The 20,258-nt window shown below is 36.2% G+C and overlaps 2 protein-coding genes across 3 annotated transcripts in view; one reads left to right on the top strand and one right to left on the bottom strand.

Annotated features, from left to right (window-relative positions):
- Positions 1-20,258, bottom strand: part of LOC100167285 (autophagy-related protein 16-1) — a 173,398-nt gene that overhangs the window by 134,448 nt on the left and 18,692 nt on the right. The gene's annotated exons all lie outside the window — the stretch shown is intronic.
- LOC100169340 overlaps positions 1-20,258 on the top strand; it is a 34,875-nt gene that overhangs the window by 9,605 nt on the left and 5,012 nt on the right. Inside the window, exons 2-3 of the mRNA XM_001948325.5 lie at positions 13,789-14,061; positions 17,003-17,204. Of these exons, the coding sequence (XP_001948360.1) occupies positions 13,789-14,061; positions 17,003-17,204 (475 nt within the window). The remainder of the gene's footprint in view (positions 1-13,788; positions 14,062-17,002; positions 17,205-20,258) is intronic.

Here is a 20,258-nt window from a genome sequence, read left to right as displayed (position 1 = left end):
TATGTAATAATCAAACTAATAATGTCGTATAATAATAATATGAAAACTATACAATATTCGATCAGTTTTTTATGTTTGTCGAACATTTATTTTTATGTAAAATGAATTTATTGTAGTATACTTTATATTATATACTTTAGGTTTTGGTAGTTAAGGGGAACCCCGAGTAGATTTTTTTTAAAAAACAGTAGTACCTTATATTTTATCGTACGCACGCTCACCTGGAACGATATACCCCATACGACATTTTTAACGGTAGGGTAGAAAGAATCTCGGTTGATTGAATTAATTTAATCTTTCCAATATCATTATTATGTTTATTAATATATACACGAACGTTTCAGAACTATGCGAGCACACCGCACGAATTCACTCGGTCGCACTATGGTTTTAATTTTTTATTCCACTCGCTATTCCATACATCGTGCGAATATAATACCTACGACCGAACAGATGATAATATTACACACTACTGTTGTTTTTACGTCGCGAATGCGCCATTCATCATATTATTATTGGACTCATTACAAAACCATCTCGTGCAGGTTGTATTTCACACTCCACCGATCAAAATCAAACCAGCGATAGACCGTAATCATCTTGCAACTATATATTATGATCGTATTTCCGAGTGAGATCCGTAAACACGACATCGCACACGGGGGTATGCATGGGTATAATATACATTTATATAGGAAGGTACTCGTCGACAACGCGTGCTATACTCACAATATATAGCCACTATACTATAGGTACCTACTCGGTTTCACGCGCTATGATTAATGATCGGTAAACAATAATTAGCGTATACATTATTATTATTACTATCATCATTACCGTGGGTGTGTGTATATGTGTGTATACCGGCTGACGACGATCGTTTGTCGGAGACTCAGTCGCAACTATTAATCAACGTCATATTAACACCTCGGCGTGTGCACTACTACAGGTGCAAGATACTGGCGGCAGCGGCGTGGCGGGCTGAGGCGGCATAGAATTTTCAAACTTGCTCAAACAACGAAATTATATATTTTATTAGAGCGTTATTCCATTGACATAATAATATATTTTAATATATTAATTTGTACCAATGTATAATTTTTTTTCTGCTGTCCACGATTTCTTCCGAAAACTCCATTTATATAATTTATAATATATGCCTACACTATATAAGTTGATTAAAATGTGCACAGTGAGCACCAAATTTTCGTCTGGTAAATTAATGTCACATTTTTTTCCGTTTTCGACTCAACGATACATGTAGATGTATTTCGTCCAGTTCACCACGAAGATTCGTAATAACTTCCTACATTCTACTGAATTGGTAAAAGTGTTTTTGGCAGAAAAAAAATCATTAAGATATTATAATTATTTTACCGTGGACACACCGGTTTCGGATAGGTAATTGTCGCGGTGCCATCGTACGTATTATTTTATACACGCGCATCTGCACGATGAGAACCAGTCCATCCATCGTATAATATTATATATTAGTACCTTGATGATACTAATAGTATATTGATTACCGTATTACGTACGTTCGGTACATTCAATTTGACCATTACAGACATTCTCGGGCGTCCGTTTCTCGCGATATTATGATAATAACTATAATATATTTTAGTATTACGTTCATGTTCTATATATAAATATAATATATATGTATACGCGTTTCGTAATAAATTAAATAAGAATAATCCATTACACCTATAATTATCTCGCGCTTACACGCGTAGTTTTAATACACGAGTTTAAACGCGTGTACGCGCCGCAGATCGGTTCACATGATGGCATTTTTCTACCAGGTCCGTATACATTATATACCAACTACGATAATACGTAAACTGGATGAGGACTCGGCCTAGGCAGCCCCCTTCCCCCTCCCACCGGCATATACAGACACAACATATGACTCAAAGACTCAACGAGTGTGTGCGCACCGCACCGCTTAATCTGTTTAAGATTATCGTGCGGGCCGATTTCTGATAGTGGATCGGACCAACCACTAAATGATGATACGAGAATAGGATAAATGGTTTTAAATTGTTTTTAAAATAGTATATTTGAAAACGGGTATAGGAGGTACCTACCGGAAAATATCGTGTCGGTAGCGTATATAATATTATAATACTATCCAATATACCTTATAATGTTTTTTAATAACAATCGGTAGGTCCTCTCGAAACCGTCGCGGGGGGAGATAACCGCCACCGCTATCTCGCTACATTCCACGGCGCTGCAACTCGTTGTCGAACACTGTGACATATGACTGTGCGGGGGGGGGAGGATACGTCAATATATAATGATAGTAATAATAGACGGACGATATACACATATACGGGAAAAATAAACAGGAAAACCATCTGTTGTGAATACGGGAAATAACGAAGTCCTCGGAAGGTCGGACCGCGAGAGTACATAATATAATAACGGTGTATATGCAGTACGGTCGGTATAGTGGTCGCGCGCGCACACACACGTGTATATGTATATGTGTGAATCGGACAGAACCTAGTCGAGAATTCCTTTCGTCGCGAACACTCCACCGCCGCCGCCGCCGTTCAATTATATATTATTATTATTATTATTATGATTGTTATAATACTGCTCGATGGTAGTGTCGCGTACAATATCGTTGTGCGTTCTCACGGGCGATTAACCGAATTTCGTATATACATACGTATAATATAATGGATACACACTGCACACACACACACACACACACACACACACACACACACACACGCATACGCATACGATACGATCGTAACGTTTTACGACACACAATAATATATTATTATTATTACGAATATACGAATACGATAGTGCATTTATTGCAGTGCGGGATAGGCGTATTACCGACGGTTACAGATAATCGCGATTTGGAGCAAACCGTACACGAAAAACCAGTTGCATCATCCGCAGCAGCTCATATCGCTTTATATATGTATACGCGACCGGTTTGTGCGTGGTGTTCGATCGCGGAAAAAAACAGCCTCCGTACACATATTATACGATGGTATACCTACAATCGCACATAGACCATATGATACGCGCGTGTTATGCATGACGTGTAAAATATTGAGTGATGACAGACGCGAATACAGAAAAAAAATTACGAAAACCGCGAGCACGCGGATCGTCGTCTTTCCGCGTACAAGGCGTATAGACCTACCAAATATATACATATTATATAATGTACTTCTCGCCGAGTGTGTTTTCATTATCGACAGTATTTTACGAGTAAATACAATGTGTATATTAGATTATATGTATTATATTATATGCTGTTGCGACGAGCCATAATATATTACCATAATATATACACATAATACATATATTTAGTGCATCATAATGCATAGTGGCATGGCCTGCCTGTGAGCGTGCTCCTCACGCACCGTGCGAATTACCGTGGGCGGCCGACGACCAGACCCGCCGTTTGCCCACACAGAAAACGTTTAACGATGCAATATATTACATCTCCCTTTGAAGTCGAGACATATAGATGGTATAATACATGTATCCGCGCAGCAGAGACGGTATTGTCGTAACAGTGTATTCATAGTGGTAATATAGTGGTAATAGTGGTATGTATATATACAACAGTGGTGGTATATACGGTTCTCACAGTCGAAACCTTTGAGAAGATAAACAAAATACACACACACGCGCGTAAATATGATGTACCTATACATGACACGAAGCGTTTTTTTTCTGTCTTTCTTTTCTTTCTTTTCATCGATCTGTGTGATTTTTTTCCCGTGTTCTGTACGACGAAGATGTTGGACGTTTTTACGCGCGCGCGCACACATACACACACACACACACACACACACACACACACACACACGTTCACACACACGCACGTGAAAAACGTTTCGTACATATCGTCACGTATCGACCGATCGGCCTGCTGGAAGAGCGTATGGAGGAGGAGGAGGAGGAGGAGCAGAGAGCGCATAACTGTAGATCGGCGACGGTAGGTCGATACGCCGCCGTGAATCGCCGACGCGTCGGATCATCACACACGTCTGCGGTAACGACGATATTCGGCCAAAGACAATATTGTATTATCATAATAACAGGTTACACGTTATTTGTATTATACGCGTCACCGCGGTGCATTGTATGCATGTTGCATATAATATGCTTATATATTCATATGTTGTGCAGTGCTCGTATTGGAAATCATCATAAAAGAAGAGGGGCTTCTGGACTTGAAACAACTCAACGTATCTTTAAATCATTGAACACAACGCCTACATAGTGAATAGCCCTACGCACCGTCAAACATAAATCATCAGAAAATTATCACAATATACGAATAATAATGCTTATTGTCTTTATTTAATAGCAGTATTTATGATAATAATACGTTATACCTACCTATAATTCATCGCATTAAATTTAAATAATATCTCATTATTGAATACAATTTAGCAGAATAAAAATAACAAAAATAATTTATACTAAAAAAAGAAATCGGAAAACAAAACGTCCCATATAAATAATTGGTGGGGACTCTTTCAAAAGATAAAAATAATTTCAGTGAAGTTCTGTCCCCTTACGCCCCCTCTCATCCCTCCTCAATTCAAACTCTGTATATATGTTTTATGGATATATTATAAAGGTGACAATATAATATAGGACATCATAGTGTTGTTGTAACGGTATATTATATTATTACAACAATTGACGAAATGAGCGCCACATCACAAGTGCAAGAGGCGAATTGTTTTTCGTGAAGAGTACGTATAGATTCGATAATGTTGCATATTATAATTGCTTGGATGTACCTATACATTTGATTCATCTGCGATCTGCGATATTTGAAATTTCCCCCGATTAATCCGCCAAATCGATATATCGTTCACGATGGACGCCGGGACTCTGCCACGGGATCTACTCCAATCTCTCACGACGACGACCGATGACGTCTTACGACCCGCCCTCGTGGACAAGACAGTGTGTGTTGCGTGTACTTTACTATTTTTATACCTACCCGAACGGTCAAAGACGGCGACGAATCTATTCAGCTGCTATGGCGGCGACAGCGATCGTCTGCCCGACATCATCACTGAACCGCCACCGCCAAAGTATACAATAATACGATATATTATAGTGAGACGTCTAGTTTGGAACGGCTGTACGATAATATCATCGTCGTCGTCATTGTTTGCCGTTGGCGTGTACAATAGGACGTTGTGCGCGCGCCGCCGCTGTCACGACCGCGCCGGAGCACGACGCGCCCGCCGACATTGCCGCTGCGAGCCTCCTTCACAGACGTCGAAAATATACATAATAATAATAATAACAAAAAGGTAATAATAACGCAATAATGACCCATATTTTGTGCGACGTCATGTCCGCCGCGATCTGTGTTTTCCGGTCGCGATCGCGCGATTTTATACACCGAGTGTACAAGAACAGTCGCAGCGGACGAACCATATTTTACGATTTAATGCGAAAATACAGATATTCTAGGTCGATATTATAATAAAATATAATATTCATGATTGTCGTTATGATAGGTACCTATCATAGAGTACCATGTTAATTCATAGGCGCCTATACCCTAACTTTTTAGGAGGTCTTATTAAATCCCCCTAATATTGATTTTAAAAATACTAAGGCCCCTCAGACCAACTATTATAGTCATCATTCATCACAATACACAATACAAATATACAAAACATTTTAAGGTAAATTGTTTAATTTACATGCATTCAATTGTAGATCTACAAAGCAAAGAGAATAGCAGACAAACACATATGTGGTAAAATATTACATGGTATTGGCTCTAACCACATTTTCTACGGAAAAAAAAAAAATAAACAATAGGTAATACCTATCAGCTGCGTTGCTATCTCACCTATCAGAAATAGTGAACCACTAAAACACAACTTTAAATATTGTTATTGAGTATATTTTCAAAAATGCATAAAATATATATTTACTTAGCATATTTGACTATGGCTTGATTTGGGGGATAGTTTTGGGGATTTAAGTCCAAATCAATTTTCGCCAATTCGTGTTAAACACGAAGCGGGTATAAATTATTATAATTTATAGGCCCATTAGCGGACGACAGGGGTATCTGAGTAATGTATACAAAATTATTCAAAATGATTCATTGGATATACCTACCTGATATCCATGCGATTACTTCTTTTGGAGATATATGTACCGTTATATAATGAGTGTTATCATAAACCACGGAATCAATTACAGCTTAAATCTAGAGCAAGTATGGGACGAATTTGACTATCGATTATAGATGTTATTCGTGTAACCAATATATAGATATCATATTATAGAACATACAGTGCAACGTCCATAAAAAAATTCGTATTATAGAGAATTCGATAAATAGAAGTACGTTATATGGAAGTTTCACTATATTTTATAAGTACCGGCAACTACATATCAAATATCATTATTTTATTTTATGTATCATTTATCACTCTAAAACTAAAAACTTTAAATATATAACAAAAAATTGTTTGAAAATTCCAATAAATCATTTTTACCCTGTACATTCAACAATGTACATTCAACATTCAACACTATACGGCGGCAAGTAGTCAACCGAGCGTGGAGATAATGGAGATTACGACAGGTATAAAAAATATATTATACTCTAAATAATAATCAATGAGCAGTTATACGACGAAGTCAACTTGAAACCATAATTTATTATATTACCATCAATTATTGACATTTACGATTTAGTTTTCGTCGATCCGACAACTAACTGCAGCATCCGCGGCTGCATATGAATTACATGGACGCAGCTTCAAATATTATATTACGTCTAACAATTTCCGATGACGTGACATATTAGGTATTAAGACGATGTGACATTAGAAAATCGGAAGCTTAGAAAATGAATTTCAACAGGCAGGCAGTAGAAATAGCTTTTTTCGGCACACGTGTCGACATTTTTCAGCATTTTCTAACGTGTATATTATAAACTGTCGTCAGATGTACAACGCATCTGCATATTGATATTATAGTTTTTTTTTTTTAATATTATTATATTATGCAGCTTACCTATACCTGTGCAGTACACGACGTGTGTGTTGCAGAAGTTCGAGAGTTACGTACGTTTTGTTTTTTTTTTTTACACTTACGGTGGCGGCGACTCATTGTGTTCATCGCGCGCCAATTTTCTTTTTGTTGCCCGATAATAATGTAAAAAGAAGCATTTCTTATTTATTTTTCGCGCGCCCGTTTTTGTTTCCGCACCGTTTTTGTTTCTCTTCTCGGAACGAATCGAACACGTACTAGTGCACCAGAGAAATCTCCCTTCTTTAATGGAATGCCGTTTTGATTGGGTTGTGGAAAAACGAAATATTTCCGGTCAGAAAACACACTATTATTATTATTATTATTATTATTATTATTATTATTATTATTATTATTATTGGAAGCCGTCGTATTGTTTTCGTCAGTGTATGATTTTTTTCTTCATAATGATTATTAAATCTGTAAGTTATAATGTTGTGCACACGCATAAACGAAAAGAATAAATATCTGCGCATGCCACAGTTCAACTTCAAAATTCTGTCGCTTTCGGGTGAATTAACCGGTCGACGGCTAGCCGTTTGTTATTAATTATTATTATAACTATTTCACAGTTATTATTATAAGGTGTAATCCGAGTAATGCGCGTTTCCCACGAACGCCGCGCGGACGGTCACGGGAGAACCGTCATAAAATAATTATCAGCGTCGTTGTGAATATAATACAATATTATAATAGAATATTTTATCACAACGACTTTTTGCCAAATAATAACGGACGAGCAAGTCGGGCGTCCGCCGAAACAGTATAATCCATTAGTCATTACCATAGGTTTATTCGTGTCGTCTATGTCTATAATTGATGCAAACGAATTTTCGATGAATATTAAACATTATCAACGATCCGCAACAATTTGTGTACTCAATGTACCGGAGATTGATGATACACATTATGTACAGTAGGTACTACAAGAGTGGATACGTATCTGAATCCTGCGATGTCTTGCGTACGCTTCGCGTCTCTCGTACGACGGAAACACACGTGTACTTATTAAACAATTCACGAGCCGAGTGTATTATCACAAACCTACTTAGAAATATAGTGTTTATTTATACCTACGGCATCATCTTAGAAGGACAAAATAGGTGACCAATATCGACACGACGAAACGTTTCGATGACATTTAACAATATTTGTACGATATTCGGACGCGTCAATAACGATATGGAAACGTATAAACATGATATATAATAATATATATATCATATTACCATATTGCATACAATATACATACTTTTGTCATAACACAACAGTGACGTCGTGTCTTCAGAGTAAAAAAAACGAAAAACGACGTTTCCCTGGACACAATTCGCGCCGTCTCCTCAACCGAAGCGAGATCATCTCATTATTATTATAATATATTATATTGTTGCAGCGATCGCGGTCGCGGAGATATAATATAATATAATGCACGAACGTCTCGGTCCGCAACAATGGCATCCTTCCAGAATATATAATTATAGGAAAGCGGGCCAGGCATCTGAGATCTTAAATAAAATTCCGAAAAAAACGTATAGAAAATACATTATATTATATAAAAAGTCAACAACAATAATAATAATACAACGGCGGCGGAGGGTGCGCACGAAAACACATCGCGCGCGAAGACAGAGAATGACCACGACGACGACGACGATTTATTTAATTGCATTTTCGTTATTACATGTAATATAATATATATATATATATATATATATATTGGCCGGGACACAATATATGTGTCGAAGGCAGCCGTTTTTTATATATATATATATTTTTTTTTATCCCGTCCATTATTATTTGCGCTGCGACGAGAAGAGCAACGGATTGTTTCACGTTTTATTATTATTATTTTTTTCAATTATTACGCTTTACTTCGGGCACAGAAACACATCATTCGATTAACAATCGTCCTATGCAGCGGGTCCGTATACTGCAGCACACGAATACAATAATGTAGGTCAGGAACGGCCGTACGGCACACCACCACCGCCGCCGTCGACTCCCGAATCGCATCCGTTTCCGCCAACCCGCAGCGGTCGCAAGGTATCCACCTATGGTGTATATTTTATATAGTGGGCCGTGTTGGACACGACCTGGTCGCCGCCGTCCGCGAGAAGTGCGCGTCTCATTAAAATCGGAATATAATATTATATAGATATATAGTATATATATGTATATGAAATGAAAAACAAATTCGGAATAGAAAAAATCCGACGAAAAACTGGTTTCGTGTACACACGCACGATAATAATATTATAAATACACTGTTTCAGACGTGGCGTACGCCTCCGGCACAAACTCGCCGTTACGCGGTATAAAAATATTATTTTATAACATAATATTATGCCGCGTTCTCGTTATAGATAGATCGTTTATGGTATAAATAATATATATATAGACGTGCACTCCCGAAGTGGAGATGACTAATAATTTAATATTTATGGTGAGTCCGGTGGGCGAATAAAAATCAGCGCGGAAAAACTAAGTACTTACACAGACTTCGCCAAAAACGAGTTTCAATTCAGTTCATTTTGTGATTAAAAATTCGCGATCACCCAATATTAAACTGTCGTATGCATTCATATAATATAATATGAAATTGTAAATTATAATAAAAAAAGAATTGTATTATAACACACGGATATTTTAGTTTTAGTCCATAACGTTAACACGATCCCACATCAAACGATTCAATATTCGAATAGAATTTCTTGCATTATTATATGAAATTGTCCGGAAAAGCCATCGAAGAAAATTACCAAATCGATCGGTGGAAGATGTATAATTCGGTGCCCGTGTTGGCAGAACAACTCCATATAATAGGAAGAAGGATAAAAATGAAAAAAAATTTCCTAAAAACATTCGTTAAATATGCGTCGACTGTCCATTAATGTGTATACTAGTATACGTTACTTATCAAGACGAGCGATTATCTGCAGTACCGTAATATTCTAGACTTTAGTGCAATATAATAATACATCATGTACTAAAAATACAAAAATGTAATCAATCTCGTCGGATTACCCCGGTAGATCCGGTAGACCCGGTACCTGGTGGACCGCGAACGACTGTAATATTACAATATTTCAAACCGAACGAAAACGCATTCGGTTTTACTAACATAATAATATATTAAACCGTAAACTATTACAAATTATACACTAATGTCTACGAATTCGTATAAACGGTTAAATTTAGTTTAAATTGGTTTAATTTTTTTTTATTATCTTTTTACAGCGTTTCTCAACATCCCCCCTTCCCCCATGCCACATGCGTATTAACCAGCAGTTGTTTTTTAACGAACGTAATGAGCATAATATTTGTCATACGAAAGCACCGTTGTACCGTGCCAATATAATATTGTACTCTCGGATAAAGTCCGATTTCAAAAAAAATCCGTACGAAATTATTAGGTATGTAATATGTATATAATGTTTATGAAAAAAAATCACCGCACAGTTAAAAAAAATGGAAATAATAAGGGGAATGCTGATTAGAAACGTTTTGCATATAATTTGAATACTTGAAATCGAAATACACGATTAACAGCAGTTGCTCATGCTCATGTTATCAAAAATAACTGATTACCGTTATATTTTCGGGAGCTGAATCGTTTTCATTGAAAGGATCTTGACGTATCGTCATAGGTGCCAAACCATAGAATATTATACTGCAGACCTCACTAAAATTATAATTGATTTGTGTTCCTAAGTAATTCCGTTTTTTTTTTTTTAACATTTACAAACATTGAAATACTTACTGTAAACCTAAGAAATGCATTTATGACGCAAGTAGATATATTTTTACTTATAGATCTCCGATATGCAATTAATGATATTAAATATAAATTATAACAGAAAAGGTAGGTAAGTATAGCGAGTAATATTTTTACCGCGCGCGGTTTTACTATTACGTATAGATATATCTGTAGAGAATTATAAATTACAATTGAATTCGGTTTTTTTTAACAATGTTTTTACCATATTTCCTCCACGTCTCCACGTAATCTTTATATACTATAATAATATAATATATATTGTTATTATACGACATTAATAATAATAATAATAATGATGATGTATGTAATAAAAAGTTGTATATACGATAGGACGCCGTCGGTAAAATTGAATAACGCGTTTTTTTTTTTAAAACTCCGGTAACACGAAACAACAAAAAAAATCATTAAAAACCTCTCTTCGATTATACGGCAACTGCAGCTGAAGTATCGTACGTTAAGAAGTCGTACGCTATTTATTTCGTGTTATTACAATATTTTTTTCTTCGCGTTTTATTAACGGTAAAACGTATACGCCGGATTTCATATCCACGCACACACACAGAGTATTATTATGTATTCAGGCTCGTAAGTTCATGTTTTTGCATGATTTTTTTTGTACAAACTGGAAAAAGTACTAAGTGAAGTACAAATACATTTCATACAAAAATATTAATAAAAATATAAAGTTTAATAGTGCATATATCTATCATATTTTGGGTGGTTTGGTATTTTTGGCATATAGTAGATTATTGGAGTTATTAGCTCATATTATTTCATATACATTTAAATAAGAATTTTTTTTTTTGTCTTATTATAAATGCATACTTCTTTATGCGTTTTTAATACAAGAACTTAGGAGTCCTAATAATAATTATTATTAAAACAGTCGATCAGCGGCAGTCAATTCCCGCAGGTAAACTACAATAATATAATTGCAGTTTTTCGTGGACCGAACCATATAATAATATTATATAATGTGATACATCGTTTTGTGTGCAGATAATATCATATTCGACGTTCAGCCAGTGTGTTAGTGTTTGTATTAACGTAGACGCGAATATATTAAAACGGGCCGTTAAACACAACGAGGCATCTTCAGTACATTATTGTTATTATTGCAAGAATAATCACCGTTATTCGCATATATTTATTTATTATATTCGTATATATGTGTGTACAAAATATGTGTCACATGGTCCAACCGCAACGATTACCTTACGATATAGAGTTATGCACCGGTGCACGGTCGAAGGGCTTAAGCGACAGAGGCGGCGCACACGTGTTAATCGACCGTTTCTTCAGACGGCGGCTTCAGGTATATAATATCATAATGAGCATGGTATGTACAACCTAAACCCGCGTGTCCGTATACCACGAATACCCACCTTATTATTATTATTAGTATGTGTGTACCAAGACGACGGAGTGAAAGACAGAGATAAGTCGATCCGCACGAGTTACGTCGACAGTTACCGATGATAGCGCGATGACCAAGTATATACATCACGCTAAAACGGCGTTTTTCGCGCAAGAAGCGACACGCGGAGGTGGACACGCGACGAAAATGAGTTCACGGCGATCAGCAACGATCGCGGAAAGCGATTTTCTAGAGCCAAAACGCCCACTGCTGTAGTACCATTATAATATGTACTGCTGCAAATCGACGAAACAATCATAGGACATGATATAAATTATTATACCTTCATACCCGCTAAAAATAATAAGCTGCAACCATAGCCAGTGCGGTCAGGGACGCCTTCGTGGAGGAGGAGAGCGTATAAAGAGCGAAGTCACATCCCAAACATTGCAGCTTTTTAAAAAATGTCTTTGTTTTTTATATGGTTAATTCGTCAGTAATTACTAATTGCACTGTTTCAGTTTTACAATAATATAAATAAAATTCTATATATTATGATAATTTATAATAAGTATGAAATGCATTATAATAGTGCACTCTGATTACTAACAATAAGTTAAATTTTAATAAAATATGTATATTCAATTTTTTTGTTCAAAAATGGAGTTAAAATTGTCTGTCCGTATTAAACTCTTAAGAGGACCCTATGTGCAGTTGTCTCAATCTATAACCACTTATAACTAACGAATAATATACGGAAAATTGTATTTTCAGAACAATTAATTTTACAATTTTGTTTTAATTATCAAGTAGAATAATTTGGCTTATAATCAAATTTAAAGGTAAAAATATTTTTTACAGACCCTATTACGGGGATCCCAGTGTATTCAATTTAATATTAGAATGACAGTAACAGTAACATTATTACGGATATAATACCGTTGTTTTCAAACATTTTCTTAATATATTATTTTTCCATTCCACTACAACAGTGTGTTAAGAAGATAAACGAGACGACGCGACGATAGCAAGGGTCGCAAGGGGTTGTAGTTTTACTGGTTATAATATTCATAAATTATTCTGCAATTTTCGTTCTTTCTCTAAAATCCATATTTATTTTTATATATTTATTATTTTATTATATTATAATAATACGTAAATCGCGCAGGTGCAGTGCGGCGTGCAGCTGCATTGTAAATATGCAGACATATCATAAAATATGCTCTCGCTCAGGTCACACGCAGAAAAACGAAACGCATATTATAATATATTATATTATTATCACATTTTATAATAATATGTAGGTAGACACGGCTTAAGCTTGCGCTCGTGTATCATATTTTCGTGCGGCACCAATTTGCGTTCGAGAAATTTTTTTCTCTCCACCCGCATACACGGCGCGTGATAGATACTATTATTATTATACCGGGATGGGATTTTAATATACCGACGTGTGTGGGCCGCCGGCGGTTATCGTGGTTTAATGAGTATACGCCGGTGCTGCCGAGTATACGCCGGTGCTGCCGATTTAAAAGTTTTTACAAAATCATCTTTTTTTAAATTTTTTTTTTCCTTTCCATTTCAGACAAGGCCAGCATGAGCGCGCTGTGCGCGTGCTTCATGATGCTGACGATGGCGTCAGCCACTTCTTTGCAAGACTGCGAGGCTGACATGACGGGGTTCGAGCTGGTTACCGGGTACGTGTTCACGGCACCCGATGACTTGCTGGACAGCATACCCGGCACGCTGATGTTGACCGACTGCCTGGAGGCATGCCAAACCAACGACACATGCGAATCGGTCAATTACGAGACCGGTCTGTGCGTGATGTTCTCGTCGAACGCCGACGCATATCCAGGTAAGATAATATACACATGATAGACGGTTTAGGAAAAACTTTAAAAATTAAAATTTGATACCATACATTTTATATTATTTCAAATAACACTGGGCGCATATTTTCGCGAAAAAAATTTTTTATTATTCCTTCGTCAATTTTTTTTTATCGAAGATTAATAAAGGTTTCACTTTATAACCCAAATCAGAATATATCGATATTTACATAAATATAATTAATATAAATAATTAATAAGTACGCTGAACATTTACAGTTTTAGATAAGCTATTGTACCTATACCTATAAAGTTAGTATAATATGAAACTATAACACTTTTAATACCGCTATGCCAAGTCATAACTTTAAATAAAAATACAATTTTAGTTCAATATTTATAATATAGGTAACAAAAATATAGCTCCAACATAGGATATTAAAATAACGGGTCCGTTGTCGTTGAAAAAAAAACCCTAATAAATAGTCACGATTTTAAAAATTAGATTGTTCTGCAAGGCCGCAAGGGATAAACCTAGTATTTTAGTATATAATATAGAGAGTGTTACGAGCCCGCGCAGAGAACACACACGAAAAATTTTACCGGGACGACGAGTGTTCCGTGTTAAGAGAATCGGCCTGTAAAATATTAAATTATTACATTAGGCTTATAATAATATATATGCGCGTATACGATAATTACGCGCATATAATAATAACAACACGATATCACACACATGATGCATATATATATGGAATACACGCGAACACTGCACGGTGCGTGTCTGGGATGATATCTTGTGAGTTGGCATGACCAGGGTTAGGAGGGAAGATAAAAGGTGCGCGGGCGTGGATATCGTGGGAGTGTCGACGCTGCTTCTATCCGGTTATAGGTCGGTAGCACGAACACACGCCACATATATTATATATTATATGTATATATTATACATACTATACATGGATAGATAATTCCGTGTCGTCGTGATGCACCAAAGTCGTCTTAACCCCCTCGAGCTTTATGTACAAAATATACAAATGCATATATGCCTATTATATTATGCGCGTTTTCTCAGCGGAGGTCGACCTCTATCGGTTCCAATAATCAATTCGAATATTGCACACTCGCTAAACGCGCAGTCTCTGTAAACATCAGAAAGCTGTATATATAATATAGGTATACGACTATAACCTGGTTATCAACTGTCGGGTCATATATTATACCTATACACTATATGGATGGTTAAACGTATAATACATACTTTATATATAATATTTTCGCGTCCTCGACCAGCCGGTAAACGGCTCTCCAGCGCGAACTCAAACCGACGAAGTGGTGTGGCGGGACCATCATCGCCGGTCGTGATTTAAATAAACCAAATTGGCGTTTCGAGTGGTACACGCGTTTCTCCGATATCGAGCGTCACGGAAAACGACTCAATTTCCATCGTACAAATCATTGATTCATGATCGCGGTACGACGAATACCTAACTATATTAAAATACTTATAGGAAAACGTTCAAATATTTTATAGCGTAGATACCAACCTGCGGGTAAACAAAGCGCGTTTATTCTACATTATTCTTGACGTCAATGAACAGTTCAATTATTGTGAATGTCACATGAACGTTCGAATTTGAATTCGACCCGAGGCTACATTACGATACAGCAACCTCCTAGAGTAATGATTTACAAAGTCTTCAAAATTGTGTATTAGATGATGATAAATGCGCGACCAAAGAGTAACTGCAACAGTGGGCGGAGCGGTATTCGGCCGTTTATGCATTTGCCCGGAACAAACAATTTATGACGTTGGCCGCCAAGGGGTTTTTTTTCACTTCGTCGATAAAATTTCGTTATTTTTGTCGGATGTCGACGACCGCGAGATGCGCGAAAAACGGGATAACGCGATAATCGGCCGACGGTCATGTTCGGACACGGTTTAAACCGAAGCGATTATTATTATTATTATTACTATCACGATATTTTGTTGTTGTTATTATTATTATTATTATTATATATATATACGTATATTTATACACGCCTCAGTGTGTTCAGGCGCGGATTTTCTTTATCAATTGTACGTGTCCTTAGCCCAATCATTGATTATTACCTAAACGCCGCCGCGGTGTACCTAAGGCGCAGCCGATTAACCGCGCGATAAACGGTGCCTCCCCGTCCATCACACAGATCAACGAAAACGACAAACGGTTCAATTTTTTTCGTCGAAAAACGAATGCGGGATCGTGTGTACTGTGTAGCGACATTTCATCATATTATTATTTACGCTTAATACAAAAATTAATCCAAGTTTTAACAATAGGTACCTATAGACTAACCTGGGTACAATTAGGTTTCGGGTCCACCTATATGGCTATATAGCTTCAGGCTGAACCAGAGTTTTCACACGTATCGTAATTAATTCTGTAGTAGAATTTCACGAATAAATATCATAATTCATAATAATTAAATACGTATCGAAAAAAATGGATCCGGAACAGTGGTGTACCTGAATAGCCTATCTAAAACGCCGCGCGATCATAATACTTATTTCTATTATTAAAATCCATTAGAGACAAATAAACGCTATAATTATGAGAAACCGTAAAACGATATCGCAGCACATTATATTAAACATATAATTGTATAGTACTGCATATAGAATAAATCTAAGCCCTGTATGTGCTCCGTCGAGTTTTCTCGGCTAATCCACACAACACATTTATACAATACACCGTTCCTCGTAACTATATTATATACATAATATTGTAATAATGGGTAGATACCTCGCAGGACTTTCCGAACAACCGATATTTTACATTAAAATACGCGTCACGTTTATGAGCCCCGGAGATGCGCGTTCAGATACGCACGGCGCGGCGACAAGCTATATAATATAAACACTGTACCCATATTATTATATTTAACGCGCACGATTTTCTTATTTACTCATTTATACTTTTTTCATAGGAGCGTTGAGCAAGTCACAGTTTCCGGTGTTTACGATATACGCACAAAAGACATGTTTGGGTATAAAACCATGTGAACGAGCCTGGTGTTTCGACCGAGTGCAGGGTTACAAGCTCAAAGGGTTTGGCAAGAAGAAGCTAGCCGCAACGTCGAGGCAAGACTGCTTGGAACTGTGTCTAGGCGAAAGAGAATTTTCTTGTCGGTAAGTAATATTAGATATAATATTATACTCCCTTTAAAAAAATATTAAAATAAACTACTGTGGCCTAAAATACTTTGCTATAAGATAAGTTTAATAATACTAGAAAACTATGAAGATTTGAACACGTAAATACATGAAAACCTCGAAAACAATTACATTTTAAATATGATTGGAGCACTAAAAATGGTGTTCTAAATCAGAAGAAAATATTTTTAAATATTATTTTCTTAAAAATATAATAGTAACAAATCGAAAAGACTAAAAAAAACTGAATTAATCAAAGAATTTATGAGAAAAGTGATCTGTTACTGAAGGTGTTACAAATGGCTTAAAATTATAGGTGAATTAATTAAGAAAAACGAATTAAAAGAAAAATTAAAGACGACCACGGCACCACGCGCAATAAAACTATAGAATCTCAGAAATTCTCTTTATCTTCGTACGAAAAACACGTTTTTATATCAATATTGAGCTTTAAAGAGTTCGTCAATAGTGTTACCTCGGTTTGCTTAATTGACTACGGACGAGATCAAATTGTTTCCCGCGATCACGATCGAAAAACAATGAACAACACTTAAAGCGCCTCGCACGCAAATGTTTCTTTAACGGTATCCAAATCAATGATAGAGGAGGTAAACAAATTATAGAGCTTACACTCAAATCACGGGCCAACGAATATCGTATTTTTTCACGCGCACATCCACACACATTCAACAATAGTTTTGAATTGAATCGTTTTGCACGTAAAAATATTAAAGTGATAGGATTAGTCACGTGTTACACATTTTAAAACATTTATATTATTATTTTAACGGTCCTATAATAACAATTCCGTAAGTATATGTGAGATAAAAAAAACAAACAATGTGTACATAGGTACATTTTACACGAAAAACTAATAACATTATCATAACTATTATAATAACTGTATAGTATAATTTATACACATCGTATATGACCAAATATATTATAACATATTATATTATACCATATTATAACAGTCCGTTCACCCGCCCACACATATATATGAACGCGTACACGACGTTTATCCGAAAAGGTAATAATTGACATTCCATCAGATCGATATAATATGCGCAGGTGTGTCGTGTGTACCACCACCCATCCCCCCCATCCACTCATCGATCGTGTCACATTAACCCGATAGATTTCCAAAGTGCACGATTTTATTTAATTATTATTATCACCATGCTGAATTTACAATCCCCTGGGAATAAAAAAAAAAAATGTAACGAAAACGTGTAAAACGGGAATAATGCGCGTTGGAAACATTCCAATACGTTTCGACTATTATATCTACGAGTACGACGACGGTCACTGTAATACATTTATATAATATTCACGGACATATTGTTATACGAACATATAGGTATAAATGTTATAAGTGTGAATAAAAAAAAAACGTGTCTCTGACCGAATAACGTATGAAAATGAAGACGGATTATTATTGTAGTTGATGTCGCGTACATATTTTATACATTTACGAATTACCTATGTAGCGTGTGGTATTCTCATGATATTATTTATGATAATAATAATAGTATTATATATATATATATATATATATAAACCTACGTATCTGAATCGGATCATCGGGAGGGAAAGAACCGCGTCCCATCCAGCAACAGGATAATGGAAATTAAAACGTGTCATTGACTCGCCGGGACGTCCGCATGACAAATCCAATAGAAAATTCAAATAAATAATAATATCACATCGTATATCGTTTTATATTATTATAATACGTTTCTGAGTATTCGATTCCTATTCACATAATATTATATTATATTACACGTGTATTGCGTCATTTTCCGCGTGTGTTTCGCTACTACAGATTTGTCGTCGTCGTGTTCGGTGTATAATATTTTTTTATATTAATGAGTTTATCGGCCTACTAAGCGCCGGGCGAAACGCACAACGGCAGATTTGCACGGAACGGAGCGGTTTGCGTCGATGGTTCTCTCGGGGCGACACGACGAAGGTTACCGGAAACCGGTTAGTCGTCATCCGCGTGGTCGTCGGAACTTGTTCACCTACTGCTTCAGCTGCCTCTGTTGCCCTACTGGCGCACATTTTAATATCGTACTGCAGTATAATAATATTATTATATTATTGTAATATCCTCTGACATTTTTAGTGTTTTGCGAAAATTCGATTTTACTGTAAACCGGAATTTTCGGAATGTCTTCTTCTATCTTTATTATTATTTAAGGCTGACGTATATAATATGCGCATAAGTTAGATATACACGACACGAATGTCCAGAACAGTTCCGATTCGACCGGAATGTTCGTCGTTTACGTTTAAGATCGCAATCATCGGATCACTGCAACCGTAGGTACATAGATAAACCCCGTAGATAGGACTACGGCCGCACGTGTAGGTGTAGGTACGAATTGCCTGTAAATTAACGACAACACGAATTTTCACCGTTAATTCGTTGTTACGATCACTCCGTGGCCGCCGAGGTGTCGGAATACTTCAATGAATGGCAGACTCTTCAATGATATTTTTATAGGAGTTCCGCGTAACAAAAACTTATATAGGGTTATTATTTAACCGTTACAACCGACGACGTTATTATGTGGAAGCCAATTACTTGTGTATACATGGCATGTGATTCACTACTAAAGATGATTTTCGTTTTACTTAATAATTTATTTATTATTACCTACTCCTTTTTAAACTATTACTCGGAAATATCGTTGACATTTATAGTGTCCTTGCTCAATGTCCCAAGACTTCGTGAACCATTCATTGTACATTTTATTTGTCATATCCCAGACCAATTAAGTAGTTGTCACAAAAAATAATTTTCAACGTTTTAAAATTTAAAATGCAGAATTAAAAATATGTAAAAACAAAACTGAGACTAGCCTGACCGACGAAAAAAGGTAATCAATTTTTTATTTTTTAAATCCATCCAAAACCGCGCGCGTTGAATTTAATAAGTCCCTATATGGTACCTACCAGTATACGCGAACCATCTCGACGGACACAGGTCAACTGGCTTACGGACGGCTAAACCGTTCGAAT

Source organism: Acyrthosiphon pisum, chromosome A2, assembly GCF_005508785.2.
Source record: "Acyrthosiphon pisum isolate AL4f chromosome A2, pea_aphid_22Mar2018_4r6ur, whole genome shotgun sequence".
Taxonomy (NCBI): domain Eukaryota; kingdom Metazoa; phylum Arthropoda; class Insecta; order Hemiptera; family Aphididae; genus Acyrthosiphon; species Acyrthosiphon pisum.
The sequence above is the reverse complement of the archived record's forward strand: the minus strand, read 5'-3'. Positions and strand labels throughout refer to the sequence as shown.